Source organism: Trachypithecus francoisi, unplaced genomic scaffold (genome assembly GCF_009764315.1).
Source record: "Trachypithecus francoisi isolate TF-2019V2 unplaced genomic scaffold, Tfra_2.0 Lachesis_group14, whole genome shotgun sequence".
Taxonomy (NCBI): domain Eukaryota; kingdom Metazoa; phylum Chordata; class Mammalia; order Primates; family Cercopithecidae; genus Trachypithecus; species Trachypithecus francoisi.
In genome coordinates this window covers 44,807,845-44,831,765 of record NW_022681459.1, presented here as the reverse complement: position 1 = coordinate 44,831,765, position 23,921 = coordinate 44,807,845, and the positions used below count along the sequence as shown (strand labels likewise).

Genomic DNA, 23,921 nt, shown 5'->3' with positions numbered 1-23,921 from the left:
TGGAGCTGCCAGGGGCAGTGGGCTGCCGCAGAACTGACAAAAGTCATTTCCATCCTGTCCTGGCCCTGAAAGGAGGCGGGTGTGATGAATGAGTGTCTTGGATGCTCCGTCTCATCCATTGCCTGCCACGTGAGGAGGGCAACATTGAGGGCTCCTGTCACCGCATCTCCCGGGACTCTGCCATCCTGCTCACCCTAGCTTCCACTGCCACTGCTGGCTGCAGATGCCAGGGCAGGGCATGAAAATGGAGGGTGAAGAAGTCCCAAGAGGAGGAAGAGGAGGAGGAGGAGGGAAGAGGGGCAGCCAAAAACATAGGGGGGAAAGAAAGGCATAAAAGTAGGTGGAAGGAGAATCACAGACCACAAGTCTGAACTGACAGTGTCTTGCTGACTCATTTCTGCACCTCTGGAGTTGGCACCGAGCCCAGCATGTAGTAGATGTTCAGCAAATGCTGTCAAATTCAATCAAGGTAGATGAGAAAGAAGAGGTAGTCAGGATGAGAAAAGTGAAGGGAGGGCAAAGAAATGTAGGAAGAAGAGAAGCAGGGTCAGAGCATGAAAGAAGAGGAGGCAGTTTAAACAGGAAAGAAGTTGAAATGAGATGGAGACCCAGACGGGCGGTGGTGATGGAGAAGAAGGAAGGAGACTTAGGCAAAGACAAGAAGGAGAGAAACAACATTGCAGAGGCCTTTCTGGCTGGCAACTAAGGATCTGCCATCTTCGGCTTTGACAAAAGGCAAGATAGGCTGGGGTCCATGGTGAAGTAACCGGCTGCCCAGAAATGGGGATCTGGAGGTCACAGTCTGAGTGCTGGTGATCAGGTACAGAGGCCATAGGTTTTGCTAGGCCCAAGCCAGGAAGGTTCCCAGCTATGCTGGCACAGGGGAAGATTCACTCGCCTTCCCTGGGGCCCTTGAGGGGCAATGCCTTCTACGAGGCATGGAAGCCAAGATGTTCCAGCACAGCCACTCAGGCCCAGCTTGGCTGTCACGGGGTCTGATGTCTTGAGATTGGAGTGAGCTGAGTCCCACCTTTCTGGAATGGTCTGGTGCCTTTGAAACCTCAGCTGGTGAGCTTAAAACAGGAATACAAGCTATGCAGTGTAGACTCCTGGTGGTGGGGGCTGGAGAGGAGAAGAAGTGGGGGTCAAGTGAGGACAGAGGGGGAAGAGAGGGCAAGAAGGAAAGAAAGAAAGAAACTGCCCACGGCCAAGTGCTTCTTCCTGGCTTTCCCATGCAGAAATCCACCTACATCTTTGCAAGTGCTTTTTCCATTTCCTGTCTGCACCACCTCTCAAGGTATAAAGTTCCTTGCATCCACTCCTTTCTGTATAGAGACTGAAGAATTTAACCTGAGGCCGGGCGCGGTGGCTCAAGCCTGTAATCCCAGCACTTTGGGAGGCTGAGGCGGGCGGATCACGAGGTCAGGAGATCGAGACCATCCTGGCTAACATGGTGAAACCCCGTCTCTACTAAAAATACAAAAACTAGCCGGGCGAGGTGGCGGGCGCCTGTAGTCCCAGCTACTCCGGAGGCTGAGGCAGGAGAATGGCGGTAAACCCGGGAGGCGGAGCTTGCAGTGAGCTGAGATCCGGCCACTCCACTCCAGCCCGGGCGACAGAGCGAGACTCCGTCTCAAAAAAAAAAAAGAATTTAACCTGCATTCAGATGTCCTTTTGTAGGCTTTGGGATAAGGATCCCAAGTTCTGCTGAGTAAGGCTGGATGATCATCACCGCTCCTGTCCTAGCGCTGGACACTTCAAACACATCCTATCTGACTTCATCTGGGGACCAGTAAGAGTCATTTTTTTCTTTGTAGCTGTCTTCACAGGACCAGCTCACTGTGGCTCAGATGGAACTCCCCATCATCATCATGATGGAGGGATGTCAGATAATCAAGATGTTACCGTGTCTGCTTCCCGGAGCCTGGGCCAGGGAGAGGGATGATGTATAGAAGGCTCTCAGAGTTACTGAGAGACAGGATAGGCAGGGGTACTGTTACTCTTCAAGAAGAGACTCCAGAAAAGCCTTGCAGACTTCTGCTGCCTGCCCTACAGTCTGTCCAAAAGGGAAAGAGCCAGAGGATAGTCCTTGAGCATCCAGCCACAAAGATGCTGGGCTGGTTCTATAACTTAGTGGATGAAATAGTCATTGGTCACAACAGCTACCCCTAACTAGATACCTACTTGCACCAGGTGCTGTGCTGGATACCAGGAATATAGGAGAGAGCAAACGGATGGTTCCTGCCCTCATAGCAACCCTGAGAGATAGGGATTATGATCTCCAGGCACAGAGAGGCTGAGTAACCTCTGCAAGCACACACAGCTGGCAACCAAGTCTGGTTTTACCACTCACTAGCCACATGACCTGGTGACCACTGCCTAACTTCTCTAACCCTCAGCTTCCTTAGCTGAAAAATGAGGGAAACCAGATTGGCCTTGCAATGCTGTGGAGATCAGAACTCCATGAGGGCAGGATTTTTATGCATTGTGTTCGCTGCTACCAGTGTCTATAGAACAATGTCTTAGCACACAGTAGGTGCTCAATGAATTTGTGTTGAATAAGTGAGGGAAGCACCAGGGCCCTAACACATTGTAGGTGCTCCATAAACATGTGTTGGATGCATGAGTGAATTGCCAGTCCTCAGGCACATAGTAGGTGCTCAATAAAATGTTCAAGTTATGAATCATGCTCTAGTGCTTGCCACATAGTAGGTTCCAATAAATATTGGACTGATTAAATGAATTGATGAATAAGGGTATTTATATGAAAATGCTGTAAGTACGGGTTGCTTCAAGTTATAGAAGTTTATTAGGTAAACTAGGATATGAAAACTCAGGAATACTGAAATTTCCACTCTTTCTAATCTACAAGGCAGGAAGAAAAAAAAAAGCTTCAGACGCAGAGAGACCTGAGTTGAAATCCCGGCTCTGTCTATTCCAAGTCAGGTTTGTTTTTTGTTTGTTTGTTTTTGTTGTTTTGTTTGGTTTGTGATGGAGTCTTGCTCTGTTGCCCAGGCTGAAGTGCAGTGGCACAATCGTGGCTCACTGCAAACTCTGCCTCCAGGGTTCAGGTGATTCTCCTGCCTCAGCCTCCCAAGTAGCTGGGATTACAGGTGCACACCACCACACCAGGCAAATTTTTGTATTTTTAGTAGCGACAGCGTTTCACCATGTTGGTCAGGATGGTCTCGAACTCCTGACCTCAAGTGATCCACCCACCTCAGGCTCCCAAAGTGTGGGGATTACAGGCATGAACCATGGCGCCCAGGCCCCAGGTATCGTTTGAAGCCTGAACTTGTACAGGTGTAAGAGTGGGAATGACACTGCCCTAGGACCCAGGGTCTTGTTAGAAATGAGAGACGATGCGTGTCATATGCATATTCAGTATTTAAGAGTGGAAGCCATTTCTACTCCCATTACTCCCAGTACTGCCATTGAGGCAAAAGACACTACAGTTCAACTTTCATGCATTACTTATTTATCTCAAAGTTAATCCTTTGACATAACGGTTTAACATACATTTTAAAATCTTAACACTTGTCTGATTGCTTTTCTTTAATGACCGCTTTCATCAGTGCTAGAGAAGACCACAGATTGAGGGCAGATGTTCAAGAGTAAACAATTCCCATGTATAAGCCTACTGTGAACCGCACGGAGAAGGGAAGTGGAGACTGAAGTGGTTGGTTCAGCCTCAGAACGAGCTAGTGTCTGAGACCCTGTCTCCTGCTTGGACCATACCCCTTCCCCTTTCGGATTATCTTATGAATGGGGTCCCATCGTTTTATCTCTAGTGCCGACCACAGAATGAGATGCTCCATGAAAACTGGCGAAGAACAAAGAAGAAGGCACCTATATCTGCATGTATCATAGGCATTATCTCATCAAGCTAAGAAGCATCACCCCATCAACATCAGAGGTATCACCCCACCTTGCAAATGAGGAAACTGAGGCTCACTGGCGAGAAACCATTTGCTCAAGGCCATACTGCTAAGTGGCAGGGCCTGCATGTGAACGCTGGTGAGCCAGATCTGAATCCCATTCTTCTCCTTCCACTGCATCACATACCCCCGGGCAGAAGGCTGACGGGAAACCTCAACCAGTTGAATTTACATCTACACGTACATATTTTTCAAAATCCACTGCAATGTAATGAACCAAGAAAGTCCAAGTCAAGGAGATGCTGGATTTACTGTCATTAGATTTAATCACACAGCAAAACAAGCAAACAAACAAAACATAATTCCCAGGTCTGAGTGTGGTCAGAGCATGGGCCAATTGTAGCTACAGGAAACTCAATACAGATTTAATGACACCGTGAATCATTCCCCAAAGCACGCTGTCAGCCCCCATTCTTCATCCATTCCCTGAAATTAAAGAGGAAATTAAAAACATATTGATGTTCTTTAATACTGGTGAGGCCTGAGATGGGAAACCAGATGCTCTTTGAAGATGGCCTGAAGATTTGGTAACTGAGTCCAAAACAACAACAGAGAGTCCATAATAAAAGTTGACATGGCACCCAGGACTATGCACTATGCAGGGAATGGGAGGCACTTATTAAGCCACTGTGGTACACAGGTAAATACCACATCATTAGAGTTGTCATGTATTATGCCTTTAGGCTTTATAGACATTACTCGAGTTTATGCTCACAACAGTCCTCTAAAGCAGATATTGCAATCTTCCCCTGTCAGAACTGAGGCTCAGAAAGAATCAGTAATTTGTCATGTCATAAGTGGGAGAACATGGATTTAAACCAAGGAGTCCTACCCCAGGCCCATGGCTCCCAACTGCTTTACTCTACTGCCCTTTATCGTCCCATTTTATAAATGAGGAAGCTGAGGCGAAGAGAGGCAAATAGGCTTGTTGAGAAGGAGCAGAGCTGGGACTCCCACCCTGGTCTGTCTGTCTACCTATAATGTTCTGAGCACACAGCAGCAGAAGACGGGCTGCCCTCCCGTCCTGGGGAGAGCAGTGTAGGTGTTGAGTATGGAAAAAAACAGGCAGAAGGGTCAGCAATGCAAGAAATTCCAGAGAAACTGTGAAGCACAGACTATAAATGCACCAAGAGGTTGGCAAAGGAGAGAGCAGTCAGTACTGGTGCCTGGGTGCGCAGCCTTCCTTTCTTTGTTTTGAGATGGAGTTTCATTCTTGTCGCCCAGGCTGGAGTGCAATGGCTTGATCTCGGCTCACTGCAACCTCCACCTCCCAAGTTCAAGCAATTCTCCTGCCTCAGCCTCCCAAGTAGCTGGGATTACAGGCGCCCACCACCACCACAGCCAGCGAATTTTTGTATTTTTAGTAGAGACGGGGTTTCGCCATGTTGGCCAGGCTGGTCTCCAACTCCTGACCCCAAGTGATCCGCCCAGCTCAGCCGCCCAAAGTGCTGGGATTATGGGCAACCACGCCCGGCCATGCACAGCCTTTCTTGAGGAGGTGGGTTGAGTCAGGCTTTGGAAGAAGGGTAGGATTTCAGTGTTGACGATGGCTCGAGAAAGACACTTCAAGCAAGAGCAGAAGATTCCTCCTATCGATTCTTAGCTTATTCAATCTGCAAAACCCTTGACAAGCAAGGGCTGGTATCTAAATTTCACAGACCAAGGAAAATGAGGCTTAGGAAGCTCCCTCACCCCAGCTGAGAGGGAAGTTCAAAGCAAGGAGGATGCTGGGGGTTCAAAGGAAGCTCCCTCACCCCTAGCTGAGAGGGAAGTTCAAAGCAAGGAGGATGCCAAGGAAGCAGGGAAGTGAGGGGGAGGTGACATTAGCAGCAATCTGTCCCCATGCCTGGCCACTCCTGGCATGGGGAAGAGTCAGGAAACAGACACGGTGAATATCCTACATTCCTTACAATATGGCAGTTTTTATGAGACAAGCTCGCTCTCAAGGCTTGCTTGCTGTTCTCTCTGATGCTTAAGGTCAGTGCCGAGTCTTTGACAATTTTACAAACCAATCCATCGAGCTGCCCTGAGTGGACACCTGCCTCCATGCCTTCTGTGGCTCAGCAGAATTTGGCTTGACTTCACCCACACATTCTTACTGGGTACCAGGGACTAAGGTCAGTGATTTTTGCATAGAGTTGCCCATTCAAGTCACCCTTGGAACTCTACCCTCCGCAAAAAAAATAAATAAATAAATAAATAAACAAACAGTTAAACTGGAGCTGGGTAGTGATAAGGGGATCATTCTCATTTAAAAGAGACTGAAGAGTAATGCAAGACGTTAACGATACGAAAAATTGAACAGGCAAAAAGGGTATATGGGAGGATAATTGGGTAATATAAATATGGGTAATGTTATGGATTTGTTAATTTTCCTAAGTGTGATAGTGATACGTTAGAAAATGTCCTTCTTCGAAGAAAGATGTGAATTATTTAAGGAGAGCTGTTGTGATGTTGTCAACTTGTTTTCATAAGGGAAAGGAAGGGAAAGGAGAAGGGAGAAGAGGGAGGAGAGGAGGGGAGGGAAGGCAGGGAGAGGAGGGGAGGGAAGGCAGGGAGAGGAGGGGAGGGAAGGAGGAAGGAGGAAAGGAGGGACGGAGGGAGGGAAGGAAGGAGGGAGGAAGGGAAGGAAGGAAGGAAGGAAGGAAGGGAGGGAGGGAGGGAGGGAGGGAGGGAGGGAGGAGGGAGGGAGGCAGTGAGGGAGGGAGGGAGGGAGGGGAGGGAAGGGGGAAGGAAATTAGCCTAATAAGAAAGAATTAGGAGGGAGTCAGAGAGGAAGGAACTGACACTCTGCAGGTGATTCTGATAAACCATAATTCTATATTTCAAGAAAAACCAGACAAACATTTTCACTCACCCTTTAATATTCAGCCCAACTGCAGCTTTCCCCAGGAAGTCTTTCCGCCCTCTGGCCTGGGTTGGGGCCTCTCCTGGCTCCCACAGCCTCCTGTGTCCCCCTCTGTACTGTTGTTATCTATTTACTTATTTGTATCTCCCAGCAAGACTGTTAGTTTCTGGAGGAGACCACGTCTTTCTTCTATGAATCCCCAATATCAGGAATGCCTCAAAGACAGCTTGTAGAATGGAAAGAATGAAGGAATGGAGTAGTACAAAGATGGGGGATTGTGGAACTGTGAAAAGAATGTGCAAAGGGCTGAATAATGCAGAACCCAGTATTCCCACTCACCAGTCAGTCACATCCACTTCTCCTGGCTGCAAAACAAGATTGAAAACCCACTTCCAGTACACAATCTAAAGTGAGTTCTCCATATTTCTAACACTAAGCCAAGAGCCTTGTTTCATTTCTACAGGATGTGATCAATTTCTAGAATAACAAATCGAGAGGGAGCTGCGGCCTCATCTGGTTTGAACCCCTCATTCTACACCTAGAAAAACAGAGAAGGGAATAGAACTTCCCAAGTCACACTCTGATGAGATGGTGCAAGTACTGGCTCTACAACTCGAGTCTTTTACCTTCTGCTACAATTTTCACAATGTTTTGAAGAACGTAATTCTAGATTTGCAGAGTAATTAAAATCTACTTGGCTTGTAGATTCAATTTGGATTCAACATATTTAAGCGAATTTAATGCATCCCTTCACTTCCATGCAGAGACGTTGCCTCACCAGAGTATGGTGAAATGGCAATAGTCATAGAAAATCTCAGACTAATTCATAAAAGCACCCAGTTCCCCATGAAGATGCAGCTTTAAGTGAATGGAAATTATGCGTCCATTAATATTTCCTTGCTTCCATCCTGAATCATTTATTGAGTGTCATAATGACAGATGCTGTCAACACAGAGATGAACAGTGCTTGTCTTCAGGGAACTTACATTCTGGAGGGGGTGGTAGATTCACTAAGTTAGGACTGGAAGAAAATATGAGTGAAACTTCATGTTTCCCTAGGCATAGAAAGTAAGAAAAAAAAAAACTTTTAAGTTCAGGGGTACATGTGCAGGTTTGTTCTGTAGGTAAACTTGTGTCACAGGGGTTTGTTGTACAGATTATTTTGTCACCTAGGAATTAAGTCTAGTACCGACTAGCTATTTTTTTCTGATTCTCTTCCTCTTCCCACCCTCCACCCTCTGATAGGCCCCAGTGTGTGTTGTTCCCCTCTATGTGTCCATGTGCTTTCATAATTTAGCTCCCACTTATAAGTGAGATCATGTGGTATTTGGTTTTCTGTTCCTGTATTAGTTTGCTAAAGATAATGACCTCCAGCTCCATTCATGTCCCTGCAAAGGACATGATCTCATTCTTTTTTATGGCTGCATAGTATTCCATAGCATATATGTACCACATTTTCTTTATCCAGTCTACCACTGATGGGCATTTAAGTTTATTCCATGTCTTTGCTATTGTGAATGGTGCTGTGATGAGCATACATATGCATGTGTCTTTATGGTAAAACAATTTATATTCCTTTGGATGTATACCCAGTAATGGGACTGCTGGGTCAAATGGTATTTCTGCTCTTGGTGTCTAAGGACTCATCATGCTGTTTTCCACAGTGGTCAAGATGGATTAAATACTTAAATGTAAAAGCCAAAACTATAAAAACTCTGGAAGACAACCTGGGCAATACCATTCTGGACATAGGAATGGGCAAAGATTTCATGATGAAGATGACAAAGGCAATTGCAACCAAAGCAAAAATTGACAAGTGGGATCAAATTAAACTGAAGAGCTTCTGTACAGCAAAAGAGACTATCAATAAGGTGAACAGACAACCTACAGAATGGGAGAAAATATTTGTAAACTATGCATGTGACAAAGGTCTAATATCCAGCATCCATAAGGAACTTAAACAAATGTACAAGAAAAAAAAAATTAAAAAGTGAGCAAAGGACATGAACAGACACTTTTAAAAAGAAGGGATACATGTGACCAACAAGCATATGTAAAGAAGCTCAACATCACTGATTATTAGAAATGCAAAGCAAAACCACAATGAGACACCAACTCACACCAGTTAGAATGGCTATTATTAAAAATTCAAAAAAATGGCAGGTGCTGGCAAGGTTGCAGAGAAAAAGGAATGCTTATACACTGTTGGTAGAAGCGTACATTAGAAAAAAAAATGTTTATTTACATAAAAGAATAAAAGCCTAGCTCAGCTCTCAGCTTCCAGATATAGTAGCTTGCATCAGAGCTACCTGGAAAGCCAGAAAAGTAGAATTCAAATTTAAGGACAGTGGAAAGCCATCAAAGCAGTCAGGACTCAAAAGGCCAAATCCTGGAAAGAGGGAAATACACTGAAGGTGAACACAGTATGATGTGGCATTTCCCTGAGAGTCATTTGCTGACCTGAAAGAAGAATTAAGATGGAGAACTTATACTTCCAGATGCTATATTGGTTCAAGGATGGACACATAGAAAAGTGAACTAGAATAGGGTCTGGAGACAGACGTATGTACATAAATTCACTTGATTTATGACAAATTCATACTGTTGTGTAATGTGGACAATATCATTTCTCTAAAACATATGTGCTAGACCAACTGGATATCTATATGGAAAAGAGTGAGCCCTACCTCACACCACAAATAAGTATCAATTCATGATGCATTGTATATCGAGATATAAAAGGTAAATCAATACAATGTCTACAAAAACTAAGAAAATATTGCATGATTTCAAAGTAGGCAAATAATTTTTCAACAATATATAAAGAGTACCAACCATAAAGGAAAACATTATAAACTGGGTTACATTAAAATTAAGAACTTTGCTTATAAAAATAAACCATTAAGAGAGTGAAAAAGGCAAGTGACTGAGTGGAAGAAAACCCACATACCTTATAAAGGGCATGCATTTAGAATACATAAAGAACTACAGATCAATACAAAAGAGATGGATAACCAAACAAGAATAAAAATAATGGACAAAAGACTTTCTCAGACACTTCATTAAAGAGGATATTTGAATGAAGATATAAGCATATAAAAAGGTTTATTTACCAGGGATATGTGAGTGAAGACCAAAACTTGAAACTACTAATACCTATTAGAATAGCTAATTTTTTAAGTAACAAAACCAGGCGTTGGCAAGGATTTAGAGCAACCAGAATATTCATTCACTGGTGATGGTTACATAAATTGGAATAACTGTTTTGACAGTATTTACCAAAGCTGAAAAAACACCTAGCAATTCTACTGCTGAGTATACGCCCAACAGAAATCTGTATATTCATGCAACAAAAGATGTGTATAAGATTGTTCACAGTAATACTACTCATAATCATGGGAAACCATAAACAACTTAATTGTCTATTAATAATAGAATTAATTATTACTCTATGTTCACACATGGCATATTATTGACTACGGTTTCTCAGTGGTGGTATAATTGCCATTTTGGACCCGATAATTCTATGTGGCCTGTCCTGTGCATTGTAAGATATTTGGCAACATCACTGAACTCTACCCATTAGATGCCAGTAGCATGAGACAGTCAAAAATGTCTCCAGACATTGCCAGTTGTCCCCTGTTGAGGTGGGTAGTGGTGCAGAAGTGCCTCCAGTTGAGAACCACTGTTACAGACTATAGAGCAATGAAAATAAATGAATTACTGCTACATGCAACAGTGTGGAGGCATCTTGAAAACATAATATTGAAAGAAAGAGGCCAGACACAAAAGAGGACATATTGGATGCTTCCATTTACACAGTTCAAAAAGGGGCATATCTAATATACAGTGTTAGAAGTCAGGATGGTGGGTATCTTTGAGGAAGGAGGAGGTGATGGCTTGAATGGGCACAAGGAAGTTGTAGGGGCACTGTAATGTCCAGTCTGGATTTTGTTAGTAATTACAAATGAACTAGGCATGACCAATTTTTTGAAAATTTCCTCAAGACCCACTTTTCTGTATACATATTTCAATGGTAAATTTGTGTAACAAAACCTTAGCTTAATCAGAGAATCACAGATTTTAAAAGAGTGTTCTGAACCATCAATGATGTATCCAAATAGTTTTCTACAAACTTGCAGCTTAGGTGAGTCTCAAATTTTCTAAAAGGTCCACAGACCTACCATCCAAGACCTGGAGTTCCAGACAGGAAACAGGCTTCCTTCCTATAAATACTTGTCTAGGATTTGGGTCCTACGGATAAATCCGGTGCCTACATTCACACTTCACCTGGTTTCACTTGCTCAGGCCTTTGGTCCATGGTTAATATGTTTGCATTGAATATTTCTGTGCATTCAGTTTCAACATCTTTTCCACTAATCTTCCTAATACTAATAAAACTGAAAATACTCCTTATGTCCTAGTAAGACATAAAACCATATTCATGAGAGGCCCATTCATTAAGTGTTTCCAGGATGGATTAAAATTATCCTGAGCTCCAGTTCTAAGAATGCAGAGACCAGTAAATAAATGTATTATTGAAATAAGATTAGCATCAGATGCTTAACCCACTTTGGGGATAAGCTGTTTTTAAAGCTAAGTACCATTTATTCACATATCTATAATTAATGAACTAATTACAAACGAGTCTTATCTACTCATTTAAGCAGCCCTCACATGACCCATCTTTGGCTTCCTGTCTGTAGTAGAGTAATTGCCCTTCTTTGAAAGTAACACAACTTTTTTTTTTTAAAGACAATATAGTGTAATTTAGACCTTTTTACTTATTCAAACCAGTCTTATCCCAAATAAAAACAAACAGGGGTGGTGGTAGGGTCTGCATCTTTCTTTTTAAATGAAGAACTGCAAGCCAAAAGTTTGGGGCTGCAAATGTTTACAGAAAGCAAATTTTCCCCTGCAAAAGGAAAAGTTGTAATGCCATCTTTTAGCCAAACGAAAAGCAGTTGTGTTAAATCGTCACCAAAGCAAATGATACATACAACAGTAATTAGCAAAGATTACACAGTAATTAAAATCACGATGATTATGTGAGAATAATTTATACAATAATCTCCATGCTCACATTGCAATATGGTACAAGTCCAATAGCAACAGTAGAAAGCCGGGGTTGGTAATAAATTCAAAGCACAGCATTACTCATTATGTGGTGATGGATTGGCCATTGAAATTTAGGGATAAATAAAGTCTCTGATCAGGATACACCATTTTAGTTGGATTTCCCAAGGTTACTGAATGGGGACCCCAAACACTCGAATACATTTCCTTCCTCCCTACCGTTCTTTGTCTTCATAGTCTTGCCCGTTCCTGTAGTTCAGCCTCCCCATTGGTGGAAAACACTTTCTATGCTTATAGTTTTCATCTACCAAGTTTCATTCTCCTGCTTCAGGTAAGGCCCTTCATTGTTCTTTGGGGAACCCCTCCTCCCTTAACGTTCTCATGGTTTGGCGGGAATTTCCAAGGGCCGGGTGAAAGACTGACTTAGGTCAAAGGTAAGAGGCTCCTTCAGTCCCCTTGTCCATTATGACTGGTTCAGGCTCACTCAGGCTTGCATTTTTTGTGAAACTGTGAAGAAGAGAGAAGCTCTCTTTACTACTGGACTCAGAATGGTGCAGGCATGAATTTGGAGCTGTTGGCCGCCATCTTGTTGCCCCAGAAAGAAACCAACATAGAAGACAGCAGAGCAGAGAGGCTGATGAGGAACGAAATCCCCATGTTCATTTTTGAATTCCTGGATCTAGCAATGCCTGAAGCTAGATTTTCCTTTTTGGTTTCCCAGCTACAGGAAACAATCAATGTTCCTTCTTACTCTAGCCAGGTTGATGTGTTTTACGTCACCTACACTCATAAGAATCCTAACATTATGCAGAGGTTTCTCGGTACCTTCTTAGGGCTCCAGGTCAGAGTTTAAAAAGCTTCTGGACAATTCTCTTTGGATGTCCCTAAACACACGAAATGTAACATACTTAAAACTGAGCTCACCGGAACTCCACTTTCATTGCCAAGAGGTTTTCTGTTGTGCTCAGGGTTTTCTGCTGTGAGTTTAGCCCACTTCTGCAATCTCTGGCATGTGGAGCACTCAGTCATAGTTTTCCCTAGTCCTGCCTGTCAGCATCCATGCCTCCACACAGCAGCGTCACCTGGCCTGTTCTGGGATGAAGGACAGAGGATGGAAGGGAGTTTCTGCTTATTAAACACCAACTTGGTGGCAGGCCTTCCACTAGGTACTCTAGAGTGCTAATTTGCTTCAGTTGTTAATTCTTCAGCTCTGCAAAGGGAACATTATTAAAGCCTATTTAATGGTGGAGGGGCTGAAACTCGGAGACTGTAACTTGCTCAGAGTCAGGAACTAGTAAAGCAGAGGTTGTATTAGAAAACAGATCTACCCTTTACTTTCTTGGAGTGTGTTTTTCAGGCCCACTGGTCAGGCCCTGTTGAACTCTCTGAGCCCACCACCCACCACATGCTTCTGCCTTCCACCTGCACTCCGAGGGCCTGAACCCCAGACCTTCTATTCTCATTATAATTCATCAATTCTGCTTCATGTTTCCAATAACTTGTTCTGCGATAGGAGACAGTTAATGTGTTTGGCAAATCTATCAGGGGTTCTTGACATTGTCTGTTTCATTGCCCTGATGAGAAGCCATCTGACATCAATCCACTGGGCACTTATCTGTTCAATGAGCTTTTATTGAGTACCTACTATGTGACAGGCACTGTACTAGGTGCTGAGGTCCAAGAACGACAAAGACAAGGGTTATGTCCTTAAGAAGCTCACAGCCTAATGAAGGGGGCAGACACCTTGCCAAGATTATATCTACATAATATGGATGATGCTATGGGAGAGGGAGATTTGAGTTCTGTGAGATAACAGTAGAGGGGCACCTGACCCACCAGGAGATCGGGGAGGCTCTTGTGGCAGGCAACGCATGAGCTGAGTCTTGAAGGATGATTAAGAGGAGACAAGAAACATGGGAAGGGTATTCCCGCCGGAGGGAATATCACAGACAAAGGACTAGAGTTACAAACTAGCATAGTATATGCAGAAGAGCTACAAACCATTTGGGGTACAAATTGTGACGAAAAGGAGGGAAATAAGACCAGCAAAGTAGGCAAGACCTATATCATGAAGGGCCACGTAAGCCAGGCTAAGGCATTTGACTCCTACCTTGTAAGGCAGAGGTCAGCAAAGATCTTCTGTAAAGGGCCAGATGGCAAATATTTTTGGCTTTGTGGATTATATGGTCTCTGTCGCAACTAATCAATTCTGCCACTGCAGTGAAAACACAGCCATGGTCAATATGTTTTTTCAAAAAAACCATAAGCATGGCTGTGATCCAATAAAACTTTATTTACCAAAACAGGGCAAGGGCCAGATTTGGCCTGTGGACAGGAGTCTGCTGACCCCTACTGTAGGCAATGAGGAGCCACTGAAACCAGATTTTCCTTTTAGAGGAATCATACCGGCTAAAGTATAGAGGATGGACTAAAGGAGGGTGGTTTTGAAAGGTCTTTGCCAGAGTCTAGGAGCAAAATTATGGTAGCTTGACTTAAAGGTGTTGGCAGTGGCGGATGGAGAGAAGCAGAAAGAGTACTTGTTTGGGTGGGGGGTAGAATACAAGACTTAGGGATTCGTTGAATATGGGGATGAGAGAGGGGAATGATAACGTAAGATAATAAGGGCTCCAGCATGGGGTGCTTTATGAATGACAGAACCACTCAATGATCCTGATAACACAGGGCTGGTGGGGCGGGATGAGTTTCCTCTTGGACATGCTGAGTTAAAACATCAGGGAGATACCTGGTTGGTGATCCATGTAGACAATAAGATAAGATACATACATTTAAAACTTGGGAGAATATAAAGGCTGTTCGTCTGTATTTGGGGGTCACCTGCTGGCAGCTGCAGAGCCAAAATCACAGAAGGAAAATTGCCTGCTATCGGGTGGAGAGAGAAACAGCCAGGTGAAGGCAGTAACCTGTGAACCCTGGCATTTGGAGATAAAGTCCAGGCAAAGAACAGGGAAGAGACGTTTGAGGAGCACCAAGGAACAGAAATCTTGTCAAGGTCAAGCAGATAGAGTTCCAAGAAATGTTCAACAGTGGGGAAAAGTCCAAGAAAATATAAAGACTAGAGAATGTCCCCTGATTTGTGTCTTTGGAAGCTGCTGACACAGTGAGAAGGGTTTCAGTGGAGTGGCGGGGCAGTCTCTGGGCTGCAGTAAATTGAGGCATAAATGTGGAGTAAGTGAAGATAGTACCTGTTAACAACATGTCTGAGAAGCTCGAATCAAAAGGAAGGAAAAGCAGTAACTCAATAGGACAGCAGGGTAAGGGACAAGGACATGGTTAGGATGGGGAGGACCTCAGGTGTTTATAACCTCTCGGGAAGAAGTAAAACAAGGAAAGTTGAGGACACAGGAGACAGAGGTGACACCAGATGAATCACAGTGTTTTAGGAGGAAGAAGACCTGGATCTCCATTAGCTTCAGACAGGACAGGATTAGACCTCATCTTCTGAGACCAGAGGGAAGACGGGGGCAGATAGAGATGAATGCATACACATCACAGCAGAAGTTAAAGCCATTATTCTTTTACTTTGAATGAAACAGGAGAGGAGGTGCCTCCTGAGAGTGATGGGGAGAGATCACAAGGAAGTCGGGATGATTTGGAATAATTGCCCAGGAAATGAGAACAGCAGCTGCCCAATGACAAGACATTGGCAGTCTCTACAGCTAGCTGGGTCATCATGCCTGTCAGCATGTGGACCTTGCAGAACAGGGTGAGTGACCATGGCTGGGGTTTTATTGGGCTTGGGGTGAGGATCTAGAAAGAAATGGGGCTTAGACCCCGCTCGGGAAGCCCAATGTGTTTTAAGGGTAAGAAGAAGTTGGGAGAGCCTCACTGCCCTCGCACTCTCGTCCACAGAGCAGTGGAAGGAGGACGAGAAGGAGAGGCCAGGCACACAGCAGGGACTAACATGAGCATGCCAGCCCCTGGACAACCCAGGCACCACTTGTGGCCAGATGTTAAGAGAAACTCCTGAACAAAGTGTGAGTGCTACCACCCAGCCCATAAACCCCCTCTCTGTGGCCACAAAGGTAATTTAGTGTCTTCGTCTCCAGAAGCGCTTGCATTTATCAGTGGCAGCAGCGCAATTCCTGGGCTGTAAATCATAACGCTTTAGGTGTATTTCTCTTGAGTTGACATCCCTTATAAATAATGTGGGGAATGCTTTTATTTTGTTGGCAGAAGACTGTTTTCTCCCTCTCTTCTGTTTTTAGAGTGACCTTCTTTCTCAGTCAAATGGGGATATATCCAAGAGGCTCATTTATTGGGTCTTCCCACGCACCAGGTAATATGGGAGCAGGTATAAATAGGAGTCCTGTTCTCTACTATGATACAGTCTCCTAGCAGAAAGGACACTCACATCTATTAAAGTTAAAATGCAAATGCCCTTCAATCCAGAGAATCATTTACTCATGTTTATAAGGATGTGCGTTTTTCAAAACTTGACAAATTAATAGCAAATATCTGGAAAGCACCTAAAATTGAAATAAGGACACTATAGTTAAATAAAGCATGGCAGCTTGTGCAGGAATTATAAAGAATGAGATGGACTTATGCATACTGGTAAGGAAAGATCTCTAAGGTGTACTGTTGAAGGAAAGAAGTAAATTGTAAAAATTTATGAAAAGCATAACACATAATTATATAATTTGTTTTTTAAAATCCCACAAATATGCTACATATTTGCTACGAGTACATGTATATGTTTATGATATATACATATAGAAAGAGATATAGAAGGATATACACCAAACTGAAGATGATGAATCCTTCTGAGAAGGAAGCGTAAGACTGCAGTGGTGGCAAACAGGATTTTAGCCTTCTGGTATATTTTAAGTTCTTTAAGAGAGGAAGTATTCATAGATTGCTTGTGCAATTAAAAAGAGCTAGAAGTCAAGACACCTGTACTCTGGGTCAGTTCATACTATAAATGTGGATAAGATATTTCCTCTGCAGACCTCAGGTTTTCCCATCTATATACTGAGCAAGTTGGGCTGGACAATCCCAGTGGTCCTTTGCAACTCAGAATGTCTTCAGTCTTCGAGCTGTAAACATATTCAAAGGAAGGGGTTCAAAATTTTTAGGGCTCAATGCCATAGGATCTGGCACTCAATAGATACTTTGTCTTGGCTGAACACTGAAGGTTGAATAATCATCCTTAGGCAGTTTTAGTATTAATAAACAGAGGTCAGATTTTTCCAGTAAACTTTACCAGGTGAGTGACCTACCTCCTGGATGAATGTCAGAGAGCTGTGGTAGTGTGGCAAATAAAATAGAAGCTTTGGAGGGATTCCAACCTAGGTTCAAATTCCGGCTCTTCTACTTACCTACTTTGTGCTATTGAGTGAACTACCAACCCTCTCTGCACCACAATCAGTGCTGAGCTGTGACCAAACACAGTTAATATTTCTGCTCCAGCTTTGATGCTGTGGTCAGTTATTCATTCATCACTTATTGAGCACCAACTGTGAGCCAACCCTGGGGATGTGGCCATGAGGAAGACAGACAAGAAATCCCTTCTTACAGATGTATAAGTATCTGCCTTGCCTCCTGCCCCCTCCCTGTTCTTGGTGCAAGCACTATTCACTCCAAACAGCAGCTGAACATGCCCAAGGACGTGGAAGGGGAAAGGGAAGAGAAAAGGGAAAGAGACTCTGGATGGGGCTCTCTAGGAGATGCTGAAGACCGACCCTGAGGGCCCGCTGCAGGAGCTGTAAGACCATCTATGCATGGATCAGTTGCTCCCCCTTCTCTGAGTCTCAGATGTCTCTTCCGTAACATGAAGACAGACAGTGAAGTCTACCTCCTGGGATTCCTCCGGGCATCAAATAGTTGCTAATGCTGATTCAAATGGCTAATGTTTTTAGCTCTTTCTAGGTGCCAGGCCCTGAGTAAAGAGTGGCTTGTGCATCACCACATTGCCCCGACAACAATTATGATTTACTCAGGAGGAAACATGAACAGAGAAGTTAAGCAGCTTGCCCAAAATCTCACCGCTGCAGATATGCAAATAAAGAATTGGGCCGGGCGCGGTGGCTCAAGCCTGTAATCCCAGCACTTTGGGAGGCCGAGACGGGCGGATCACAAGGTCAGGAGATCGAGACCATCCTGGCTAACACGGTGAAACCCCGTCTCTACTAAAATACAAAAAACTAGCCGGGCGAGGTGGCGGCGCCTGTAGTCCCAGCTACTCGGGAGGCTGAGGCAGGAGAATGGCGTGAACCCAGGAGGTGGAGCTTGCAATGAGCTGAGATCCGGCCACTGCACTCCAGTCTGGGTGACAGAACGAGACTCCGCCTCCAAAAAAAAAAAAAAAAAAAAAGAATTGGAATATTATTTTTAATCTATGTCCGGGTCCATACATAGTAAGCATTTGAAATGCTTATTGAAAGTTATATGTACTGCTTTGTCTTATTGTTCCAAAAAGTTTACTTGAAAAACTATTCATTATGTACGTTTTCCTATAGATCATGGTTTCTAATCCAGTGCTAGAGAATTCAGTGAATTTGGAAGCAGCCAGAACACTGATTAAAGATGAATCTCTGTATAGAATAACAACTCTAAAACTTTTCAGTGGGCCATTACAATGTAAAAAGTGCCTACTTTTTGTTATTTGACAATCATCAATTATATCTTAAACATTTATAGCAAATGAAAAAAAAAAAGAACTGGAATCTAGATCTGACTTGAGATCCTGCACCAAAACCATCATACCCTAGCATCTCCCATTCAAACAGGTGCCAAACAGCTTAGATGAGGCTACGATTCATGGGTTAGGATCCTTATCATCCATCCTAACATGATTATCATTATGAAACTTGGTTATAATGTTAATGAGCATTCTTCTCTGGCTGCCTCCAATTCTCCTGCTGCCACTGGCAGACAGGCTAAAGCAAAGGCATTTAGTTTTCAGAAGAGATCAAGTCCTCATAGTTTGGGGTTCACAGAGGACACAATTCCCTTCTTCATACAGGCCTTTGTTTTTAATTAAGAGCAGTAATCAGATAATCTTGCTTTAATTAGCTCCCCAGAAACACCGCATTCTTGGAGCCACTCTTTGATATTTTCTGCATCAAGTCTTTCAGCCTAAGACTATCCTGCAGACATGCACCAGACATTTGCCATTTGCCAAATATGCCCAGAAGGTGAGCATAAACTCCCACTCCCTTCTTTTTTGTAAAGACAACCCCTGCATCAAAGCAAACACGTCTTTGAGTCAGGAAGGGGTTTGTCTAGGTTTGCTCTGTGAATCTGTGATTTTTCCAGTCTTATCACATTGGTCCTTCTGTTCACAAAAACTGTGTGCATTTCATCTTAATTATGCATCTCTTAATCATAATTTCTGACTTATGGCCATTAACTCCTAATTACAAGAGGGCCACCCTTGAAAAGGGAAACCAAGTGAGCTCAGAGAAATGGAGCTGAAAAGCAAGAGGGAAGATGGATGATAGAAGTTGTGCAACTAAGGGGGAATTCAAAGGCCCATTTATTGGAGGCGGTTATTGTTGGCACTTCTGTAGATTTGTGACGCTTCCATATCAGGCCACACCTGAATTCATCCCTTTCTGTGGTAAGGAAATTATAAAATTAAAAATAAAGCTAAAATTCAAATAAAGCTAAAATCTCCAGATGATAAATCCTCTGGCCCAACTTCTTTATGATGACTCTCCATTAAAAAAAAACTTAAGTGAATATGTTTATTAAAAATTTTTTGAACCTGTAATTACCCATAAATGGAAAAAAGAGTATGATGTGCCTTAAGTAGAAGGTAACCATAACAACTATTACTATTTTTTAAAATGTTCACCCTGTACTATTTAAAAATCTGGAAAACCATGCTCTGGAGATGACTGCATTAGATCCTCATTGCTTCAACCATTTGGATCAGTAAATAAAATTATATTCCATGTTTTGCAGATGGGGAAGTAGAGGCTCAGAGAGGGTAAGGGATCTGCCTAAAGTCACAAAGCTAGGAAGCGGCAGAGTTATACTTCAGACTTTCAGGACCATGCTTGTTCTTACCTATGCCAGAGACAATGAAAGACTTGAACAACAACTTTCAAAGTCTGAGATTCTTCAAGCTATTGGCCATCCAGAGGCAGCAGGGAGATACTCTTACCTGGGGCTGAGGATGCGGCTGCTGGTGGCTGACTGTCGAGAAGGAGTCCTCATAGTATCTGTGGCCATGGACAGAGTACAGCTCAACCAGGACTGCAGGCTGCCCTCTGGCTGGGAGCTGAGGATGGAGACATTATCCCTAGAATAAGATTGCAGGACACCACCAGCACGATGACAACCATAGTAACAGCAATAATTAGATATTCGCCCATAGCATAAGCCAGGCATTGTGCTAAGTGATATACCTGCATAACCTCACTCACCATCCCAGAGAGGTAGGAGCCAGTGCTGCCACAGTTACACAGATGGAATTACTGAGATTTGGAGAGGCCAATTTGGGTCTTGGCCAAGTTCACCCAGCTAGTCAGTGATGAAATTGGGATGCAAACCCTGTTCCTTTTTATTCCAATGCCCATGCTATTAATCATGGCCCTGTTCTTGGGAAGATACACACTCCAATACAAATGCTGAGGTCTCTCCAATTTAGGAGTAAAGTTTGGCATTGATCTTGATATGTTCAAGGAATATATCAAGTGTGAAGGTCTTAACTCCTTCCTTACCTTAGCTGGATCATCTTTATAAACAGGGACTCTACTTTTATGTCCCCTGATTCTGAAAGTGGCACAGAGAGGGGGTCCTCATAGGTTCTCAATGAGACCATGTTGTATATGTGTGTGTATATGTGTGTATATTTGTATATTAATATGATTTATATGTGTGTATATATATTATAATATATACAGTTTTTTAAATAGGATGCTCCTTGTAAGCCAAGCACCAGGGAGCTGAACACATGAACTTAATATTGACCCTGTCCTCAAGACCCCATCTCTATAAATAACCATAAAATTTTTTTAAATTGTTAATGTTTTATAGAGGGATAGAGGGTAGGTTTTACTAGAACATGCCCTCTGTCTCTACAAAGCGTTAATAATGGTAGGTTCTAATAAAACCTACCCTCTATGCCTCTATAAAGCATTAATAATTTTTTCTTTCAAAGAGGGAGCCTTGATTTGCTTCGTGGAAGCCTAAGGAAAGACACCAAGTAGTTAAAGTTGAGCTCCATCTTCTTTGAAGGTTAGCATTTGGCTATGCAGGGACGGAAGAATGGAATTTTGGGTGGAAGGAATCACATGCACATAGGTAGGGAGGTCATAATGGTTGGGGCATAAACAATATGGAAACCAGAAATCACAGTTAGAGGGGAAAGTAAGGGTCTGAATGTGCAGAATACAAAGTCTATTCTGGGGCAATAGGGAGCCATTGAAGGTGTTTGAGGACCCATGGCATGAGGAGGCACAGGCTTCTTTCTGTCTAAAAGAACTAGGGCAGTTCAGTACTATGTCCCTAGTGCTATATGTTGTGACCATGAAGGCATTAGTCTCATGGGCATCACTGATAATTCTCTAAGTGCACATGGATGTTCCCTCTGCAAACTGGACAGAGAGCCAGGGGCTCCCTCTTGTGAGCTGCTCGGTTCTACTTGGGGTTAACTTACATCTCTTTTCTGCCACTGCTGCCACAATCCACTGCCGTCTGGACACTAGTAAGAGGCACAAGAAAGAGTGTGTTATCCTCATGCTGCCAGGAGCTTGGGAACATGGTTATTGATGTTAGACAGACATGAGTGTGAATCCCACTTCCAACCTTTGCCCCTGTGTGATCTCAGGGACGTCACTTGCCCTCCCTGAGCTTCCTTTCTTCCTTCTTAAAATGTGACAAATAATGGGGCTCTGCTGTGGAGCAGAGTAAGTGAGATAACCCTTGTAAAGATCTCAGCATGGTTCCTGGCAAATAGATACTGCTAATTAAGTGGTAGCAACCATTACGGCTACTCTTGTTTTAGTACAACTAGTACTGCTATTATTAATAGCATTGTTATTGCTAACAAGCAAGGCATTTGCTGTATGTTCTTTGTGAGTGCTAGCAAATCAGACATGGAGCAGGGCAGCTTCCCGGGGCATTGTGGGAAACTCCAATACTAATTACGATGGTAGCTATTCTTTAGAAAGCATCCCTCCATTCAACAAATATGCTACTCACACAATCTCATCTACTTCCCCCATGCGTCTCCATTTTAGAGATTAGGACACACTTGTCTAAGTCACACAGCTTTTGATCCCAGGCCTGTTAAGCTCATGCTCCTAACCAGCGTGCAATTGTTCAGTGGGTGGGCGCGGACAGCCAAACCGCAAACCTCAGACACCTAGGACATCATTTTAATCTGGATCGTCACACTGGGGCTTCTCAGTATTCTCTGCTGTAATCTGGACATTTCCTCTTTTCGAAGATCTAGCTGTTTCCTCTATGAGATGCACCTGCTGCTCCTTGGCTCCCACCCTCAAGAGTCTGTCACCCTGGGGGTTTCCATTTACATGCATTTGTTCCCACCAGGCAGTGACCAACACCCCTTCTGGACCAAGAACAAGTCTTATTCATCCTTCAGCCCCAAAGCTCAGCAGACCAGAAGTTCTCAGACAATGCTTGGTGAATCCAACAGAAGAAAAGTCAGTAAACAACAGTCATGGGCCAATTCTAGCCTCCCATCTACTTTTATAAATAGAGATTTTTGTCTGTGATTGTTTTTGCACCATAATAGTAGTGCAACAAAGACAATATGGCATGAAAAGGCTAAATATTTACTATCTGGTCCTTTGAAGAAAAGGACTCTACAACGGAACAAAAGCAGCTTTTGTGAATGGCCTTGTGGGAGGCAGAATAATGGCCCCCAAAGATGTTCACATTCTAATCCCGAAAATAAGGGAATATGTTTCCGTACAGGGAAAAAGTTTTATTGGAACACAGTCACCTATTCACTTACATTTTGAGTACTTCCTCACCTATTTTGACTAAACACCAATCTTTACTTGAATCCAGCACTCAGGAAAGTCTTTACTGCCCAATAGCTAATCAAAGCACACGCTGGTGTTAGTTCTTGTTCACTATTTACCCTGGCTGACTCCATGAGTACTAGCCCCCTGGGTGGACTCGGCATTCAGATTCACCCTCTTCCAAAGGGCTCTTCCCCAGTACTAGAGACCCATTCACTTCATGATGTCTAATCATGCTGGGCATCTTCTCATCTCCTTACTCTTCTGCATGCTCCTGCTCTCTGACCCACTCTGTCCGTACAGGGGGCTGGTCTGTATGGAGAACATCAATGGGTTCCCTATCCCATCAATGGGTTCCCTAGCCCGTGGCTTTCTCTTGGACTCAGCCAATAGGGAATACAGCTGACAGTTCACAGGAAGGAGGGAAGAGAGGGAAGCTGAAGTACTTATTGTCCTGGATTTCTGAATTTTTCTCTACTGCCTTTCCTTGTGTTGGCTCCAGCTCTCAACTAAAGGCCAGAGCTCCTCCTATCAGGCCTCTCTCTCACTCTCTTTCTTTCTGGATTCCAGCAATTGCACCCTCTTCTTCTCCCTTCAGACCTTGCAGGAGTTACTGCTCTCAGTTGCTGCTATTCCCTAGGGGCTGCACCATCTATAGCTTGGGGCTTCCTCACACCTTTGTAAATAGTCCTTTTGTTAAGCTCTCTTCATTTAGAGTTTGTTTTTCAGTTTCTGCCAGACTCTATTATAATAGCTAATCTCAATGCTTTTTCTACCTTAACAGGAAGATCTGCATTTACTAGGCCAATAGTTTACATGACTAAGAAGCAGACAGCAGGCATGACCCAATATTGCACTGCTAACTACTGTTACACCCTTAATCACAGTGTCACAATGTGGGGGGAAAAAAAACAGTGAAGAATCTAAAGAGGCAATCTTGTAAGAACCTAAGATTATCAGCAATCGTTACGAGCCCCTCCTAAGCTTCTGATCTGGGAAAGAACTAGCCACAAAAACAAATTAAAAAAATGAAAGTATAGCTGCTTATGAATCCTACATTTTTATAGTATCTGCACACTGGTTGTTTTTGCCGTGAAC

General features: G+C 43.5%; 1 protein-coding gene across 5 annotated transcripts in view; it reads right to left on the bottom strand.

Annotated features, from left to right (window-relative positions):
* Positions 1–23,921, bottom strand: part of MYO18B (myosin XVIIIB) — a 300,037-nt gene that overhangs the window by 7,142 nt on the left and 268,974 nt on the right. For 4 of the 5 annotated variants that reach the window (XM_033233057.1, XM_033233058.1, XM_033233055.1 and 1 more), the window contains 2 exons: positions 21,491–21,535; positions 19,994–20,131 (listed from right to left, as the gene is read on the bottom strand). In XM_033233057.1, the coding sequence (XP_033088948.1) occupies positions 19,994–20,131; positions 21,491–21,535 (183 nt within the window). The remainder of the gene's footprint in view (positions 1–19,993; positions 20,132–21,490; positions 21,536–23,921) is intronic. The other variant, XM_033233059.1, reaches the window with a different exon arrangement.